This window comes from Triplophysa rosa, linkage group LG11 (genome assembly GCF_024868665.1).
Source record: "Triplophysa rosa linkage group LG11, Trosa_1v2, whole genome shotgun sequence".
NCBI classification, from domain to species: Eukaryota; Metazoa; Chordata; class Actinopteri; order Cypriniformes; family Nemacheilidae; genus Triplophysa; species Triplophysa rosa.
The window spans coordinates 23,944,497-23,960,449 of NC_079900.1; the positions used below are offsets into that span (position 1 = coordinate 23,944,497).

At 39.2% G+C, this 15,953-nt stretch overlaps 1 protein-coding gene across 2 annotated transcripts; it reads right to left on the reverse strand.

Annotated features, from left to right (window-relative positions):
• Positions 1 to 11,200: 11,200 nt before the first annotated feature.
• Positions 11,201 to 13,635, reverse strand: aimp2 (aminoacyl tRNA synthetase complex interacting multifunctional protein 2). 2 transcript variants are annotated; one of them, XM_057345893.1, is made up of 4 exons: positions 13,397 to 13,635; positions 12,695 to 12,901; positions 12,182 to 12,416; positions 11,201 to 12,094 (listed from the first exon to the last, which is right to left on the reverse strand). In XM_057345893.1, the coding sequence occupies exons 1-4, from the start codon at positions 13,517 to 13,519 to the stop codon at positions 11,706 to 11,708; spliced, it is 954 nt and encodes a 317-aa protein (XP_057201876.1). In that variant the 5' UTR covers positions 13,520 to 13,635; the 3' UTR covers positions 11,201 to 11,705. The 2 variants fall into 2 exon arrangements, with proteins under 2 accessions (XP_057201876.1, XP_057201877.1); XM_057345894.1 differs by having other exon boundaries at positions 13,505 to 13,634.
• Positions 13,636 to 15,953: the final 2,318 nt, after the last annotated feature.

Sequence of the window (15,953 nt, forward strand, 5' to 3'; positions counted from 1 at the left end):
CACCCACATTTTACCACACCATCCCTCTTGATTTTTACTGAGTATATTATTTACTTTAGTAAACTAAAGTAAATGTGCTAGTAACATTATACAAAATTAGAACTTATAAAAAATATTATAAAAAAATATATAGACTTTATTTTTCCCTGTATAGTTCAACCTATCTACTGCAGGTTTTTTAATATAGTTTATAAGTGAATACTGTAGTATACTGAAGTATTTTTTCATGTGGGCAAATATATTACTATTGTGTGTAGTGTAGTAAAGGACGGAAAACACAGAATCCAGAAATATTAAAGGGGCCATTTCATGAAAATCAGACTTTTTCCATGTTTATGTGCTATAATCGGGTCTCTGTTGCATCTGCCAACTCAGAAAATGTGAAAAATTACAACCCAGTAACTTTGTTTATGTGAGCTTATCTCTGCAAGCCTGTGAGAAAATGAGCCATTCAGATTTAGGTAGTCGTTATCATTATAATATTACCGCCCTTTTTTCTGAAAGTGTCCACCCATGGCGCTGCCGCCATTTTTGTTTTCGCGTATGAATTAGTTCCGACACCATGGCAAAAGTAAGCAAAGCAAAGCAAAGAATGCCAACTGCTCTGTTGTTGGCTGCACGGACCAACACAGAACACTGTTCCCAGCCTCACAGGAGATAAGAGAGCAATGGATTTATTTTGTCTGTTTGCTTATAGAAAACAATGTGTTTGGTGTTTAAAGACGAGACACAGCATTTCTCATTCGCTTTATGTGACCCTTCTTTCTTGTTTTGTCATTGGAAGCAAAGGCTCACAGCCCTGGCTGCGTTTTCTGCTGAAAAGGGGGCGGAGACTAGCATCCCATTTGCACTTAAAGAGACACACACCAAAACACACATGCAGAACTGGGCAATTAGAGCATGGTATAATAAAATATATGTGGTGAACTTTGAGCTGAAACTTCACAGGCACATTCTGTGGACCCCTAAGATTTATATTACATTTGTGTAAAAGTAGAAAAAAATCTCCCCTTTAAAACTTGAATTTGGGAAAAATTAAAACGGATTTCTTATTATTGTTGTGTCATCCCTCATATTGCAAGACATATCTCTCATGTCTCCCATTTGGAAAGTTTTTCAAGAACTGGCCCCCATGACGAACTAATTGAATAGCCCTGCTATAGACCTTTCATCGGACGCGCACGCGCCTGACCCCCAGTTAACTTCCGGTTTGTGTTTGGCTAGTGAATTATAACTATTTATATTTTATTTAATTTATGTTAATATTAATCTGTATTATTATTTTACTGTGTAATAATTGTATTAAATAAACGATTGGTTGAATTTTGCTGTATGTTCATTTTATTAAATAAACAGTTTGTTGAATGGGTCCTGTAGTTTGGTCAAATTTAAAGAAACCGTATGGTACATTGACATCTAGTGGTTGAGCTTGGTATCACAGTCAAAATTATTGGAGAGACAAGTTTAGCCAAGTTACGGTTCTTCTCGGTTTCTTTTGATTGTTATCAGAAATAATCTACAGGCACTCTATTGTTTGTGAATGTGTACTGGAAGTTCAGTTGACGAATGCGCAGTAACGTTTGTTTATGTTGTTAAGATGAAACCGTCTATACTATAATTCAGGACCCACATGGTACACAAAGCTAGGTAGCCTACGTCTTGGCGTAACACAAGAGGTCAATCAGTAATAACATCATTCTTGGCAAATGTCATTTATACAACACTGTCTGATGAAACACAGCTCTTTGAATCATCTGTGTTCAAAGTGCTCTGAAGGACAAATCAAATCGTTTCTCATTGGGAGGCATTAAAAAGCGACTGTTTACTGAGTTTATGTCAAGTATCTGATAGATCTGTTTTCCTTCAATCCAGTTCAACCGGACCCGCAGAGCAAAACCATTAGTCAGTCTCTCCAGGGAGACATAGAGATTACAACAGCAAGCCGTTAGCTTAACACGTCTCGCACAAAAATTGCACTATTGAACAGGAAGCCGCTAAATCCATTAGCGATATGAATGTTTCTCAGGGATCGTAATAAAGACGTAAAGGGGCCGGTATGGTGTTTTTATATGAGACTGTAGTTTATCTTTGATATTTATAGTGTAATAAGCTGGAGGAGGGGCTGTAAGAAAATCAGCCTGACCACCGGATGAGTGTGTGATCAGCTCAGCAGATCGATGGAGGATGTGTGGCTGAAATCAGCTCTGAACACTCAGACTGCAGCTCCACTGATTGCTCTGGTGGACATGAACACAGAACCTCATCAATAGCCAGTTAATGAAAAGGATCTATTCACAGATACCCATGACTCTACCTTCTAGAAAGGAAAAAGACAGAAAAACAGGTGTATGTGGAGTTCCTGTAATGGGTAATTTAGGTACTTTTATGTGCACTACCTTTCAAAAGTTTCGGGTCACGTGACTGAAATGTTTCTCATGATTTTATTTTTTTATCGAATGGCATTTGCTTACATGTTGGAAAGTACTTCTGTTGACAAAAATATCATTCAGCTAATATATTCGTTCCTTTCATTAGAAAACTAAAAGTTTAACAAAAATGAAATGGATGAATAGTGAATAAGAGTGCAGAATACAGGTGAATTCATTAAAGGGATAATTCACTAAAAAAAAATAGAATTCTGTCATGATTTACTCACCCTCAAGTTGTTCTAAACCAGTTTAAAATTCTTTGTTCCGATTGTTCTGTTGAACACAAAAGAAAATATTTTGAAGAATTTAGGAAATTCTGGGGCACCTTTGACAACCATTTTAATATTTTTTATTTTTGAGTGAACTTGATAATAAAATGACAAGAAAACATTTCTGCAAATTCTCAGTGACTTCTACACTGAAGATGATCACATATAACAGTTTTAATTTATTTTGCATTCTAAATGCTGGCCTATGCTGGGGTTGTTTTAGCCCATTGTTGAGTCAAATACAGTTGAAACATTTTCTGGTTGAATTTAACCCATCGGCTGGGTTCTTCCCTTTCGATCCAACACTGGGTTGAGTAACCCAACATTTTTTAGAGTGTATTTTTTAATGGTAATGTACATTTAGCCATCATGTTTTTAAGCCAAAAATGTAGCTTTCACCAACAACAAAGAAATTAAATTTTGTAACATTTGGAAAATACAAACCATTATCAATAGGTAATGAAATGTTACAAATCATAGCATCATACTGTGGTGTATGACGGCAAGGGTTTTGTGTAAGGATTTGCTACGTTTGCTAAGTGATTTTAAGCACATGTAAGGTAATCGCACACCTCTCCTCAACCAGCCACATGAGTCCAGAGATCTTTAATGCTTACATTAGTGAGCACCACTATTAAATTAAATCCAAAAATAGACGTCTGCAACACAAACTCTGATATGCTGTATCATTGTCCTCATTTCATCTTTCGTACAACATAGTAAGAGACATATCCCACGTGTCTTCACGGCTGTATGTATGCCGTGCAAATGAAAGCACTTGAGATTATGTTGCCATGAATGCGAGCGTGGTAGCGGAAGAGAGGCGGGTGTGATAAAAGTCTGAAAGCGTGATGTTAACACCAATTAAAACTGCAGGTTGAGTGTGTTGATCTGAGAGGAGAGAGCTCATTGTCTGACATCCTGGACAAACACAACAAAGGTAAACACTATATAGTGCCCTTTATAGTGTTATTTTTAGAAAGCGCATTGCATTTGATGAAACCTTGACCCACAGTATGCATGAGGAAAGATCTCAGAGTCAGAACTACATGTTTCTAGGCATCAATAATATTGATATTAAACATAATCAATATACAGTGGCCTCAAAAATGTATATGGAAACACTTGAAACAAAGAGACATCTGCAAACAAATGATGCTGGATGTCATTTCTGCAACAACTGTTCAAACAATGACAGAGATGTTTGGATTAGTCATGTGTCAACCTCATAAACTCTGTTTGCTTAAAAATATTTTCTTTTAAATATTCATCTTTATCTTTAAAATAAATTCCATGTGTGATATGTACTGTATGTAATATATAAACGCAGTATATTATTTAGACTCCATCTTCACTCACAACGTGTCTACACCGGACGCGACCGGCGCAACGTGACAAAAGACATTAGAAACGCATTAGAACCCATTATAATTTACAATTTTGTCCACACTGGATGCGGTGTAGACACGGTGTTAGGAAATGATCATGCAGTGTAATGGTTTGTCTCTAGCTTGATCATCTCTACATCATAAGAGAAAACTGCCCACAGGTTATTTAGTATAGTTGTATTACCTTCTTATTTTGCTTAGATTTAACCTCTTACACAAAGTTTTACTTTTTTGCCTAAACTATATTAAAGTGGTCAAATGACATGGCTAAACGAATATTACCATTTGTTTTAGATGTAATGCAATGTGTATACACGATTTAATGTTCAAAAACGCTGTATTTTCCACATACCGTGCATGTTTGTATCTCCTCTTTGCCCCGCCTCTCTGAAACGCACAGATTTTTTACAAAGCTCATCGCTCTGAAAAGTGAGGTGTGCTATGACAGACCGGTATCTCTCCTCCCCTTCATGGCTAAAACTCGACACAGGGGTGCCTCAGGGCTCAGTGCTTGGTCCGTTGCTATTTTCTATATACATGACATCCCTAGGCTCTGTCATTCGGAAACATGGCTTTTCCTATCACTGCTATGCGGATGATACACAACTCCACCTGTCATTTCAGCCTGACGATCCGACTGTTTCTGCACGCATTTCAGCATGCCTAGCCGACATCTCGCTCTGGATGAACGACCATCACCTGCAGCTGAACCTTGCTAAAACAGAACTGCTTGTAATCCCGGCCGACACCGAGTCATCACAACTTCTCCATTCAACTGGGCTCATCAACCATCACATCTTCCAGAATGGCCAGAAACCTGGGAGTGGTGATCGACGATTGGCTTAACTTCACTGATCATGTTGCCAGAACCACTGTAGATTCATCCTCTACAATATTAGGAAAATAAGACTCTTCCTATCAGAGCATGCTACGCAAGTTTTAGTCCAGGCTCTTGTTTTGTCCAACTGGACTACTGCAATGAGCTACTGGCTGGACTCCCAGCTTGCACAACCAAACCTCTACAGATGATCCAGAAGAGCAGCAAGAGTGGTCTTCAATGAACTGAAGAGAGCACACTTCACCCCTCTCTTCATTAAGTTACACTGTCTCCCTATAGTCACTCGCATCAAATTCAAGACTCTGCTCCTGGCCTACAAGACCACCACTGATTTGGCACCCCCTTACCTTCACTCACTAATGCAGACTTATATACCCGCCAGATCCTTACGCTCCGCAAACGAACGACGTCTCGTGTGGTGCCATCCCAAAAACGTAAAAAATCTCTCACGTACCTTCTCGGGATCGGTTCCACATTTATGGAATGATCTGCCCTCTGCTACAAGATCAGCAGATTCTGTAGCCATCTTTAAGAACCGTCTGAAAACATCTCTTCTGTCAACTCCTTACTAAACAGTTCTGACTTCTCTTAAAAGAAAAAACACCTTAGCCCTGTACACTGTGATAGGTTATGTGAGACCAATTTTCTTTTATTGCACTTACGCTTTTTGTTGTCCTTATGTTGTTCCAATTGCTTCCATTGTTTCCCTCATCTGTAAGCCGCTTTGGATAAAAGCGTCTGCTAAATGACTAAATGTAAACGTAAATGATTGGCCAGTTAACCAGTACGTAGTGATTGGTCAAATACAGCAAGCGTTGACGGAAATGTTACACCTCTTACCATATTCGGAACATCATGTTCCCAAGCAATTGTACCGACAGGTGAAAAAAATGTCATCGGTATTTCCTTGTATCATTTCAAGCCCAAATCTGATACGGAAAAAGATGATCGAGCCAATACATCAACTTTGCCAGCGCGACTTGAGCAGGATGTAAAGGATTGGTAAGGTTTTATTAAAAAAAAAAAAAAAGTTAAATAGTTAAAAACTATAGCTAACCGTTTTACCTTTTATATACACGAGGTTATAAACAAACAACCATATACATCATACAGAGTTTGAGCATTCGTTTTTAGTTGCCTCATCTTTTGGCAGGGCAAACAAAGAGTCTCTTTTCGCAACGAAACACACAGCATCTCCGCGACATGGCTGCGACAGTGACGATAGAGATTTACAGGTACGCCCACCTTACTTGCGTTTAGATTTGGGCAGTCCTAGTCATTTTACGAAGTGACATACATTCGCCGGGGTGTGGTTACGAGGCGTTTCAGGCAGGTCTGGGTGAGCATTCGCTTTTAGATAGAATGCATCTTTTGTTCCCACACTTTTCATTTTTGCAATTTTACGAGTCTAATACATGCATGGGCAACTTATATCACACCAGAGACACAGAAAAACATGTATTTGTGTTATATAACCCCTTTAAATACATGACTAGAATAATGGTTGGTATACTGAAAGGAGTAAAAAATAAAGACATCAAGTGTTTTTGTTCTCCTGCCTGCAGTCCTGTATGTCTAAAGCTATCATGTAGTTAAGTGTCTTGGGCACAGCTGTCAAAATACTCAAAGGCGTTTATTCCAGTTGCAATAAAGAAAATCACTACTCTGTGTGCATTCACTCAATACTCAAGAAATGCTGAATGATTTACTCATTAACATTCATGGAAGAAAGTTAATATACGTGTAATCAGCATTATTGACACAGGGTTGATGTATCCAATAGCACTCAATACAAACGCTAATTCCTCTCTTAAGGGGAAACAAATGCTTGTAGCCATATGCTTATGAACTTAATGGTCACTGGTCAGTATACACTTGTAACCGAATGGTATTCTCTGGCTAGGTTTAGGTAACGACTACGCCACCCTGGGAATTGCACCCAAGGAATTCAGTGAACAATGGAACAAGTTGGATGGTGCAAAGAGCAGACCGAGACGTGTAATTGCATTCAATAAGGGGCATGTTTATTTAAAAAAAAAAAAAGTAGAATGTAACCCTAAATTGTTAAAAGTAAAGGCACAAAGTTTATTATAACAATCATTTAAAAAAAAACTCAAGACAGGAAAATGGACATCTTCAAAACATGCATAAGGGTCATTCAAATGACAATCAAATGTGGACGAATAAATTGGACCACACGCAAAAAGTTAAGTTAATTACCAGAAGCTAACAAGGCTAAAGCTTACCTCAGGGGTGGAAAACTAGCTGAAAAGAATCGTGTTCAACCACACGCACACATCAAACAGTAGTAAGAGGTGTTCACAACCTGGTGCTCCAAACTCACAACGGTGTGCTCCACCCACGTGACTAGCCTCCCCCTCAGCACACTCAGCCTTGATTCAAACTGGAAAACAACAAAAGTAATTAGGTCCAATACACATCTTAACCATTCATTCAAATATCAAACGCACCAAAAAGGACAAAGGAAAACCATTCAATAACTAGCAACAAACGTTAGTGGATAGCGTACTCGGCGTCCTACCTCAGTCTAGCCGTAAACCTAAACAGAAACACTGTAAATGTCACGGGGATAAGAACACCAACGCTACAACTCAGCCTGACGGCCCGGAGCCAACTGATTACACAAAAACTCGGAACAAATATAACGAAAATGAAATAACAGAATTACAACAAAAGATAATAAACCAAAACGGGGAAAACAAACAGCAGCACGACACACGGTTCAGCACGTGAGCTGCGGGAGACTGCAAACAAAACATACCAATGAATAAGAAACTCAGATTAGTCAACAACAAAAAATAACTAAATCATACATAATCAAATCCACAAACATCTAGGTGTTAAGATGCCTTCATAACTGTTCCACTAAAAACACAAGAGAACCTTAAGTCCACGAGACAAAATCTAACAACAACATAGCAATTCGATATCAATCCTACCTACAAGCGTTCATCGGGCACTTGACGGAACGAATGAACGACAGTCACTGAAGACCGGAAGAGGGACAGGCATAACACCTACGTTCGAATGCGTTCGGCTAATGCGGTTAAATACACCAGCCCTTATTACCCTAATTGCTCATTCAAGCGGGGATCAACAATTAAAAGGAAGCCCCACCCCCTACTGCTACACACTCTTAAAAATGGTGCTTAAAGGGTTCTTCACAGCGATGCCATCGAAGAACCATTTTTGGTTCCACAAAGAAGCATTCAGTCAAAGGTTCTTTACAGAACCATCTCTTTCCTAACTTTTTATAATCTGAAGAACCTTGTTCGCCACAATGGAACCATTTATGAACCATTTAGGAGAAAAGGTTCTTCTATGGCATCGTGAAGCACCTTTATTTTTAAGTGTAGGAGTTTTAGTTTCAATTCACTTTCTTTTAGCCAAAATCTGTGTACACAACTGGACTGTTTAAGGGATCGTATGATGTTTTTGGAGGAAATGTAACCATCAAAGACACCCAACCCCTCAAATAATGTTCCTGTAGTTACAGTATTTTGTTTCTCTAGCTCAGTGGTCACCAACCCTGCTCCTGGAGATCGACCGTCCTGAAGATTTCAGCTCCAACCCCAATCAAACACACCTGAACTATCTAATCAAGGTGTTCAGGTTTGCTTACGCCCTTTTCACATGACGTCACGCATGTTCCGTTCTGCCGCGAAGCAGTGTATCATTACTTCCGCTAGCACTCCAGTTCATAAGGTGGCGTTAATGCACCTATAAGCTGATTTGCCAACCACCAGTAAAACTCAAGAAGAAGAAGTTACTTCCGCTAGCGCCTCAGAATGGAGTTTACCAAGTGGCTTGCACATCTGCCACAAATACGACTAAATGATGTACAACGTCTTGCAGACAAATTTTCGATAAAGACAAGATCAAAGCTAGAGAAAGGATACAAATTCTTCGTTGAAGAGTACCTGTTTGATTATGAAGGTAAGTGTTTTGTTTTCTTTTTGTGTTAGCGAAGGTGCTAGGATAAGTACTTCAATACGTGTTCTGTCAATTTTTTCTCTCGCTGTTGTTAAATTCCAGCGCGACGGCAAAACGGAAGTTCTTCTTCTTCTTCTTCTTGTTTGTTGCAAGACGGATGTTATGATACACTGCTTTGCAAAAAGGCGGGAGTTAAGTGACGTCACTGTGAAAAGGGCGTATTACAGACAGGTGCGCTGAAGCAGGGTTGGAGCTGCAGTCTGCAGGACGCTCGATCTCCAGGAATAGGGTTGGTGACCACTGGTCTAGCTAAACCGATGGATGGATGGATGGATGGATGGATGGATGGATGGATGGATGGATGGATGGATAGATAGATAGATAGATAGATAGATAGATAGATAGATAGATAGATAGATAGATAGATAGATAGATAGATAGATAGATAGATAGATAGATCACCTTGAATGGATTGTATATTGTTTTGGATAAAAGAATCTGCCAAATGTCATGTTATATTATTAAATAAGCAGTAAACTGAAACCAATCCAAAATGTGATTACAACCTCCAGGACCAACATAAGCTGATCCAGATACACAAGCATTGCTTCAGTCTGTCTTTATAGTGTCATTTGTGTTGTGTGCTGTGTGAATTCCATCCTCTGTGAGTCAGGGTTGTACAAAATTCTTAATTGAATTGAGAATGACCCCTAAATTCCAGTTCAATTCTTGAATTTGAATTAGAAATTGAATTGAGATTGCAAACAGGAAGCTGAATTGCAATTCAAATTGCAGAAAGTAGAATTGGAATTCCATAAAATTCAAAGAAATTTATGATACATAATTAAGGTGTATTTAACAATGAAGCTTTACAGTATATATTACATATGATTACCACATAAATGTCATACAGATGTTATTGTATGGACTTTATGTACACAATACTTTATTATAGTAGATATAATTGTATAATTTTACCACAAATTAACATTAAAAACATACTCTATAAAACAGATAATTAAAATTGTAATAACTTTCAAATTGTGGAAAATGATAGGATAGTACTTCATTTCCCAGAATACCTTGCTGTATCCAAGTTTTCAAAATGGTTGACCAAACATTTGAGGAACTTTTGACCATTAGATGCAACAATGTTACCTTGTAAAGTACTTTAATAAATGATAATTGCATTTACCAAAACATTGTTTCATTTGATTACTTTGAAATGAAGATATTGCTAATAATTCAACATTAAGGGAATGTATGCTTAATGTTAGTGTCTGTACGTCCATTAGGAAAAAAATATATGTTAAAAGTATCACATTGTCACTGATATGTGATAAGAATGAATTTCACTGAATTGCAATGAATTCAGTTCCACTTCCTGTAATTCAAATTCAATTCAACATCCTGTAGGGTGGAGTCAATTCAAATTCATTCAATTGAATTAAATTCTGAATTTTGCACAGCCCTGCTTTACACAACAGACCTGAGAAATTACAATGATTTTGACTACAGGGAGATATTCAAGTGTGCTTGAATATCATGATGGGAGTTATCATGAGGAACACGCTGCCATCTGCAGGACATATGAACTATTACAGCCCACGGTGTCACTTCTGGACCTATACATTCTTGTTTATGTAAATGTAAAATAGGACAGGTGTGCTATGTCATCACTGTAAAACATGGTATTTTAACAGAATTTGACAGTTTTATTTGATGGAATTTTTACATATTTTCGAAATGTCAAATTACAGAAATTTACAGCAAAAAATGTGTGTCAGGTGTAAAATATGAAAACATGTACTTTACAAAAATGTTACTTTTCTTTATTTTTCTGGCGCTCCAGAAAATATTAACTGCTAAAATATTTTTTTTAAATTGTAAAATAGTTTTTAATGGGATTTTTTGTTTTAAATATAAAAATAAAGCGCTGGGCAAAAGTGATGTATTAGACATTTTCACCTGATGGACATCGTTCACGTTGAAGGAGAGACAGCAAATATCTATGGCAGACAATTTGATCTACATTTGCGGCTTGTTTCAAAACCAATAAGCAGTGACAAGACACCTTTGTTATGATACGAGTTTGCATCCAAAATTTACACACAAACATGGAAAAGCCTAGTTTCTCATTAATGTTTTTTATGAGTTACTACTCTACTACTAAAATTAACACAATCTGCATATTTTGTTCTGTCAAAGAACAACATTATTGCATATAAAGCTGCTTTGCGTTTCTCTTGTCTAACTCTCATAAACAGCAATTGCTTCACACTACAGTACATCTAATTGTATTTAAAAATAATAACACACACATTTAATCCCCAGTGAAAACATTTAATAGATTTTAAGAAAAAGACGCTACAAAGTATCACCCCTCATACATACCAGTAGGTCCTGTGGTTCACATTTCAAACGCTTCGACCTAACGTAATATATAACACACATTTTCTAGTACAGCGTTCTATTAGGCACAAGGCGGGAGGGAGTTGCGTTTACAGTATCATTACCCTAAAATCTGTTCCAAATGCTCTTTCTGTTTGAAAGTGTTTGCAGTTACGACCCTGACCTGGGATCAGTTTCAGATCGACTCCAGTTAAAACAGCATCAACGACATTATCATACTAACTGGAACACCCATTATGACCGAGCTCAGATTGAATTCTGGGAAGTAACGGTTTGTTTTACAGAACCGATCTCCGTGTCCATTTACATTTGGTCTACAATGATGTCACACCACCATTTCCCTTTTTTTAAACATCGGTGTATCTATCGCCTCTCTTTAACTGGAGCACGGCCCGTACTGATCTCACAGTTCCGGTCAATGTAGTAACTCATACGCGCAGTTGAAGTGGCCCAGGTTCTGGCAGGACTTGAGCCAGCGCTGTACGTTTGCAGGTGCCAAGGTGCTGTCGCTAGCTTGCAGGACGCAGCAGGCAGACACGATGTCGGCGAGCGAGAACTCCTGACCCAGAAGCCAGGGTGAACGGCCCAGAGCCCCGTTTAGCGACCGCAGCACGGCCGCCTGTTCTTTACTGCTCCCTTCGGCCAGCTGGAACACCGCCGTATCGATCCAGCTGTCCATCTGCGTGGCGAGGACGGGGTCCTGGGGTTCGGCACCCAAGAGCCGGTAGAGGAAGCGTGCGACGTTGGCCTCTCCCTCGATGGGGCACATGTTCTGTGTGTTAAACTTCATCTGCAGTTTTGACACTGAACAGAGACACATGGGCACAGTGATTTAGCATTTGCGTGTTTGCTGTAATGAGCTCTCTTTATTTAAAAGCGGCCCGTTCTCACCGTCTTTCCATATGAGAGTGAAGCCAAGCTCAAAGCGATGGCGTGTGTAGCTGTCTGCGTGCCGCGGGCCCAAGCAGGACAGCAGCGTAGGGGGCACGGAGGTCACGGAGGAGTGCACGTGCACGGTGGAAAGCACCCGATACCGCTGGCACAGCAGACTGTGAAGAACCAGCAGAGACAGGGGAGGATTGGAGGGGTTCGCGTTTATTACTATGTCCCTCAGCGCACCCAGATCCTGCAAGACAAAAAGTACAATAAAAAAAAACTCATGCATAACAAGCTTGTTGTCTTTAACTCAAACTTGATCAACCAGTTTAACACAAACAGGGGTGAAAGTGAAAGGGTGGAGGACGAACAATTGTTTTCAGTTCACCCACCCAGTTCAAAGACCCATATGATTTAAGGATTATACTTAAACGTTCTGCTTATTGTTTGAGTGAACGTACGTTTTTGTTTCTGGTAAGTGACGATGACAGTCACATAATACTGTAAACTGTATGATCAGCAGCTCACCTTGCCCAGTAAGGAGTCCAGGTCTGCTGTGCCCTTAGACACTGTTGCCGAAACTCCTTGTGAGAGTGTTGTGGCGTCCAGGTCTGCATCAGGTGTGGTCACGGTCTTTGTGAGCCCATCGACCGTTGCCTTCAGTTCATAAAGTTTTTTCAAGATGTCATCCTGCTGAGCCTCCAGCACCTTCACAGCAGGATCCACTTCCCCGTTCTGGTGAAACACAGATTTTAAAACAATTGTTGGCGAATATGCAGTTTAACACAACAAATCAACACAGGGCTGTGTTAAACAGACTGTTATAGAATGCATGAGATGATCAATTTACCACATCATCCTCATCCATTCTAGAATGAGCCCTCCCCTTTCTTGTGTGCCTGACAAAACTGCATTATACGTTATAACTTAAAAAGATCACAACTGGAGAGAACTGCAGCTTTCTGATCCACTGCAGTGGAAGAACTGGATGTTTTATACCAGATAACCAAACATGGCTCATATGGACCAACCTCTCACTCCAGAGCTCAAAGCAATGCCAAGTGCAGATACGCAGCTGTCAATCATTTCACACACGCATGGCTCCATTGCATCAGACAGCTTGACACTAGCTGTGTGTTTCTTTTGTGCATTTCGTTTTTTTTGTAAGGTTTATATGTGGTGTTTGAATGTATTCATTCACTCTTTAGATCAGATCAGCAATGCGATTACCTGGAACGCGTGCTCGCCGCGGCTCGTTCCCTGCGCGTGGATATTCGGTAACTTGTACATGCACGTTGGTAAATCAATCTTTATTTCACCGGGACTCACGGGTTTTACCTGATACATTGGCATGACGACGGACGACAAATACACTCCGGTGCCAAAATAAAAGCACGGAATCCGGACGCGTTTGTCGATTTCTCGACAGTCCGTCAGGCAGCTAGCTGGAGCTGAGCAGGAAAAGGCCGTAATGCGTCACTTCCTGTGACTTTTGTCATTTTTATTAAAAAACACGATTTATTAAAGAATACGATGATATTAAAACAGCAACTTGAGTAAAAGGAATGATAAAAATGCATACGCACAAAAACTCAGTTTTTAATGAATAATAAAAACATTTAAATAAAATGACGCACTATTTAAAAAAGCATTTGCAAAACGTCAGCTATTGTAAAATAAAATAAAACAATATTCATTGTTATGCCTTTTATCGTAAATAAAAACGAACTACAAACATGTGTTTCATTTATTAAATGAAATGTAGGGCTTTTGTTCTATCAGATTTATTACTTCCGGTGAAAGTGAAAGCCCCTAAGCAGCCCTTAAGTTTTTTTTATGTTCTCAATCATCTTTAAATATAAATAGTTTTGTTGGAAAGTTTTTTTCAAACTGTTTATAGTTCAATAGATATACGTAGAATACCTTTTAAAAATGACTTCACACAATGGATTTTTCTACTAACATCCGTATTGCTCTCGCGTGGCATAGAGTCGAACACACCTTTTTGATCGTGACGATTGAAAAAAAAAAAAAACGTAAAGCACATGCGAAATACAGAGTACATTTTTGTACATTTTTATACATTTACATATACATTTTCTACATGGTTTTCCTTACATGCGTATTAATGTTGTGTCCACCAGAGGGCAGCATGATACTATCTATTATTGAAGAAGGCAAGTTCAGCTCAAATTACATTTAGTTGATAGATTACAACATTTTAAATGCAAATTGTATATTAAGCTGATTTGTATGTAGACATATACATAAAAAACAGTATTTGTATTATGTACTAAGGAATGAAGTGGGGGGGATTATTAAAGTTAGGTTTGGCATATGTTTTCTTTGTGAACTAGATTAATAAAAACCATAAACTGTTGACATTAGTACAATCCTCACTAATACATTCGTGCCTTTTTTGCATCAGTATGATCTCTATTAACTTTATAACAAGCTCTTTTTTTGATTTTACATAAGGACCAACAAGCACTTGAGATGCCTGGGTGTGTCTGCAACGTGTTCATTCATGTAAATTATTGAGTCTCAGAGTCTTAATACGGAACTTGGTGTTCACGCTTGCGTGCAGTGTATCTTCAGTGTGTGTGTGCGTGTTTGTTTGTTGTGTATGTGCGTGTGGTTTCAGCATTTGTCTGCTCAGGGACAGTGTCTGTGTTCTGTCAGCACACCTGTGATCTTCTGCTACACAAGCCTTGCGTTTGCTCATTTACTGCTGAGTCCAGTGATCTGCCACAGCGTGTGTGTACAGTATGTGTTTGTGTGTGATATGAGGAACTGTGTTTATGTGTTTTCGAGTTGCTGAGGTTAACCTCAAAGGGGTCACAACACCACAAACCTACAAGTGTTTACATAGTTAGACATTCAAAGCAGATTTAAAGGGATGGTTCGCCCAAAAATAAAAAAAGTCTATCATCATTTACTCATCCTCGTGTCATTAACCTGTATGACTTTCTTTCTTCTGCAGAACACAAAAGAAGATATTCTGAAGAGCACTGGTAACCAAACAACATTGGACCCCATCGACTTCCGTTGTATGGACATTTCTCAAAATATCTTCTTTGGGTTCCTCTTTATACAAGTCTAAATGTTTATTTCTTTTTTTATTCATCAGAAAATGATAAGTGTGATTGCTAAGAAAGGTAATAGCACGGTGTGGAAGTTTCTTGCTGAAGGGTTTGGGCTTAAAAATAAGTATTAGCAATAGTGCTAGTGATTCTTGCCTAAGCAAACACCACCAATACACGAATAATTACACGGGCGAATCACGAAACCATTGGTTAAAGCTTCAACACGTTGTGTAAGCAGATAAGGCCGGTCCATTTGCCGTGTGTCCTCCGTCTGCTCACAAACAGCACAGTCTCTCTGTCAGCAGAAAGAGGGAGAGGGAACGACAGAAAGACATTTAATTACAACGCACAATTGAGTTTGGTGTCCCGACAGCTTGTTACGCTTTAATAATTCACACTTTGGTGAAGATGTGACGAGAGCGTCGTGCAGAAGAACCCTGTTGGGTAACGCGAAGATCAAGTCCGACGGTGAACCTGAGCCACGCTGAAACCCAACAGCGACTCTTCTAATGATGCAGAAACACGAGCACAGATGGGAAATGATGATCGGCAGGGTCGCGAGAACCGCAGGGTTCTGTGTCGTGTGTGTTAGGATTTGACAGGGCCTGAACTTTGCTCGCTAACCGGGAACCTCGGATGAATGGATAGCGATCGCATGTCGCATATACTGTTTAATATTGACCGGCACTGAATGGCCACTT

Coding starts and splice junctions, on each gene's coding strand:
- aimp2 (XM_057345893.1), bottom strand. CDS start 13,519: ATGCCAATGTATCAGGTAAAACCCGTGAGTCCCGGTGAAATAAAGATT. Junction 12,902..13,396: donor GCGGCGAGCACGCGTTCCAG/GTAATCGCATTG, acceptor GTGTTTCACCAG/AACGGGGAAGTGGATCCTGC. Junction 12,095..12,181: donor CACTCTCATATGGAAAGACG/GTGAGAACGGGC, acceptor GTCTCTGTTCAG/TGTCAAAACTGCAGATGAAG.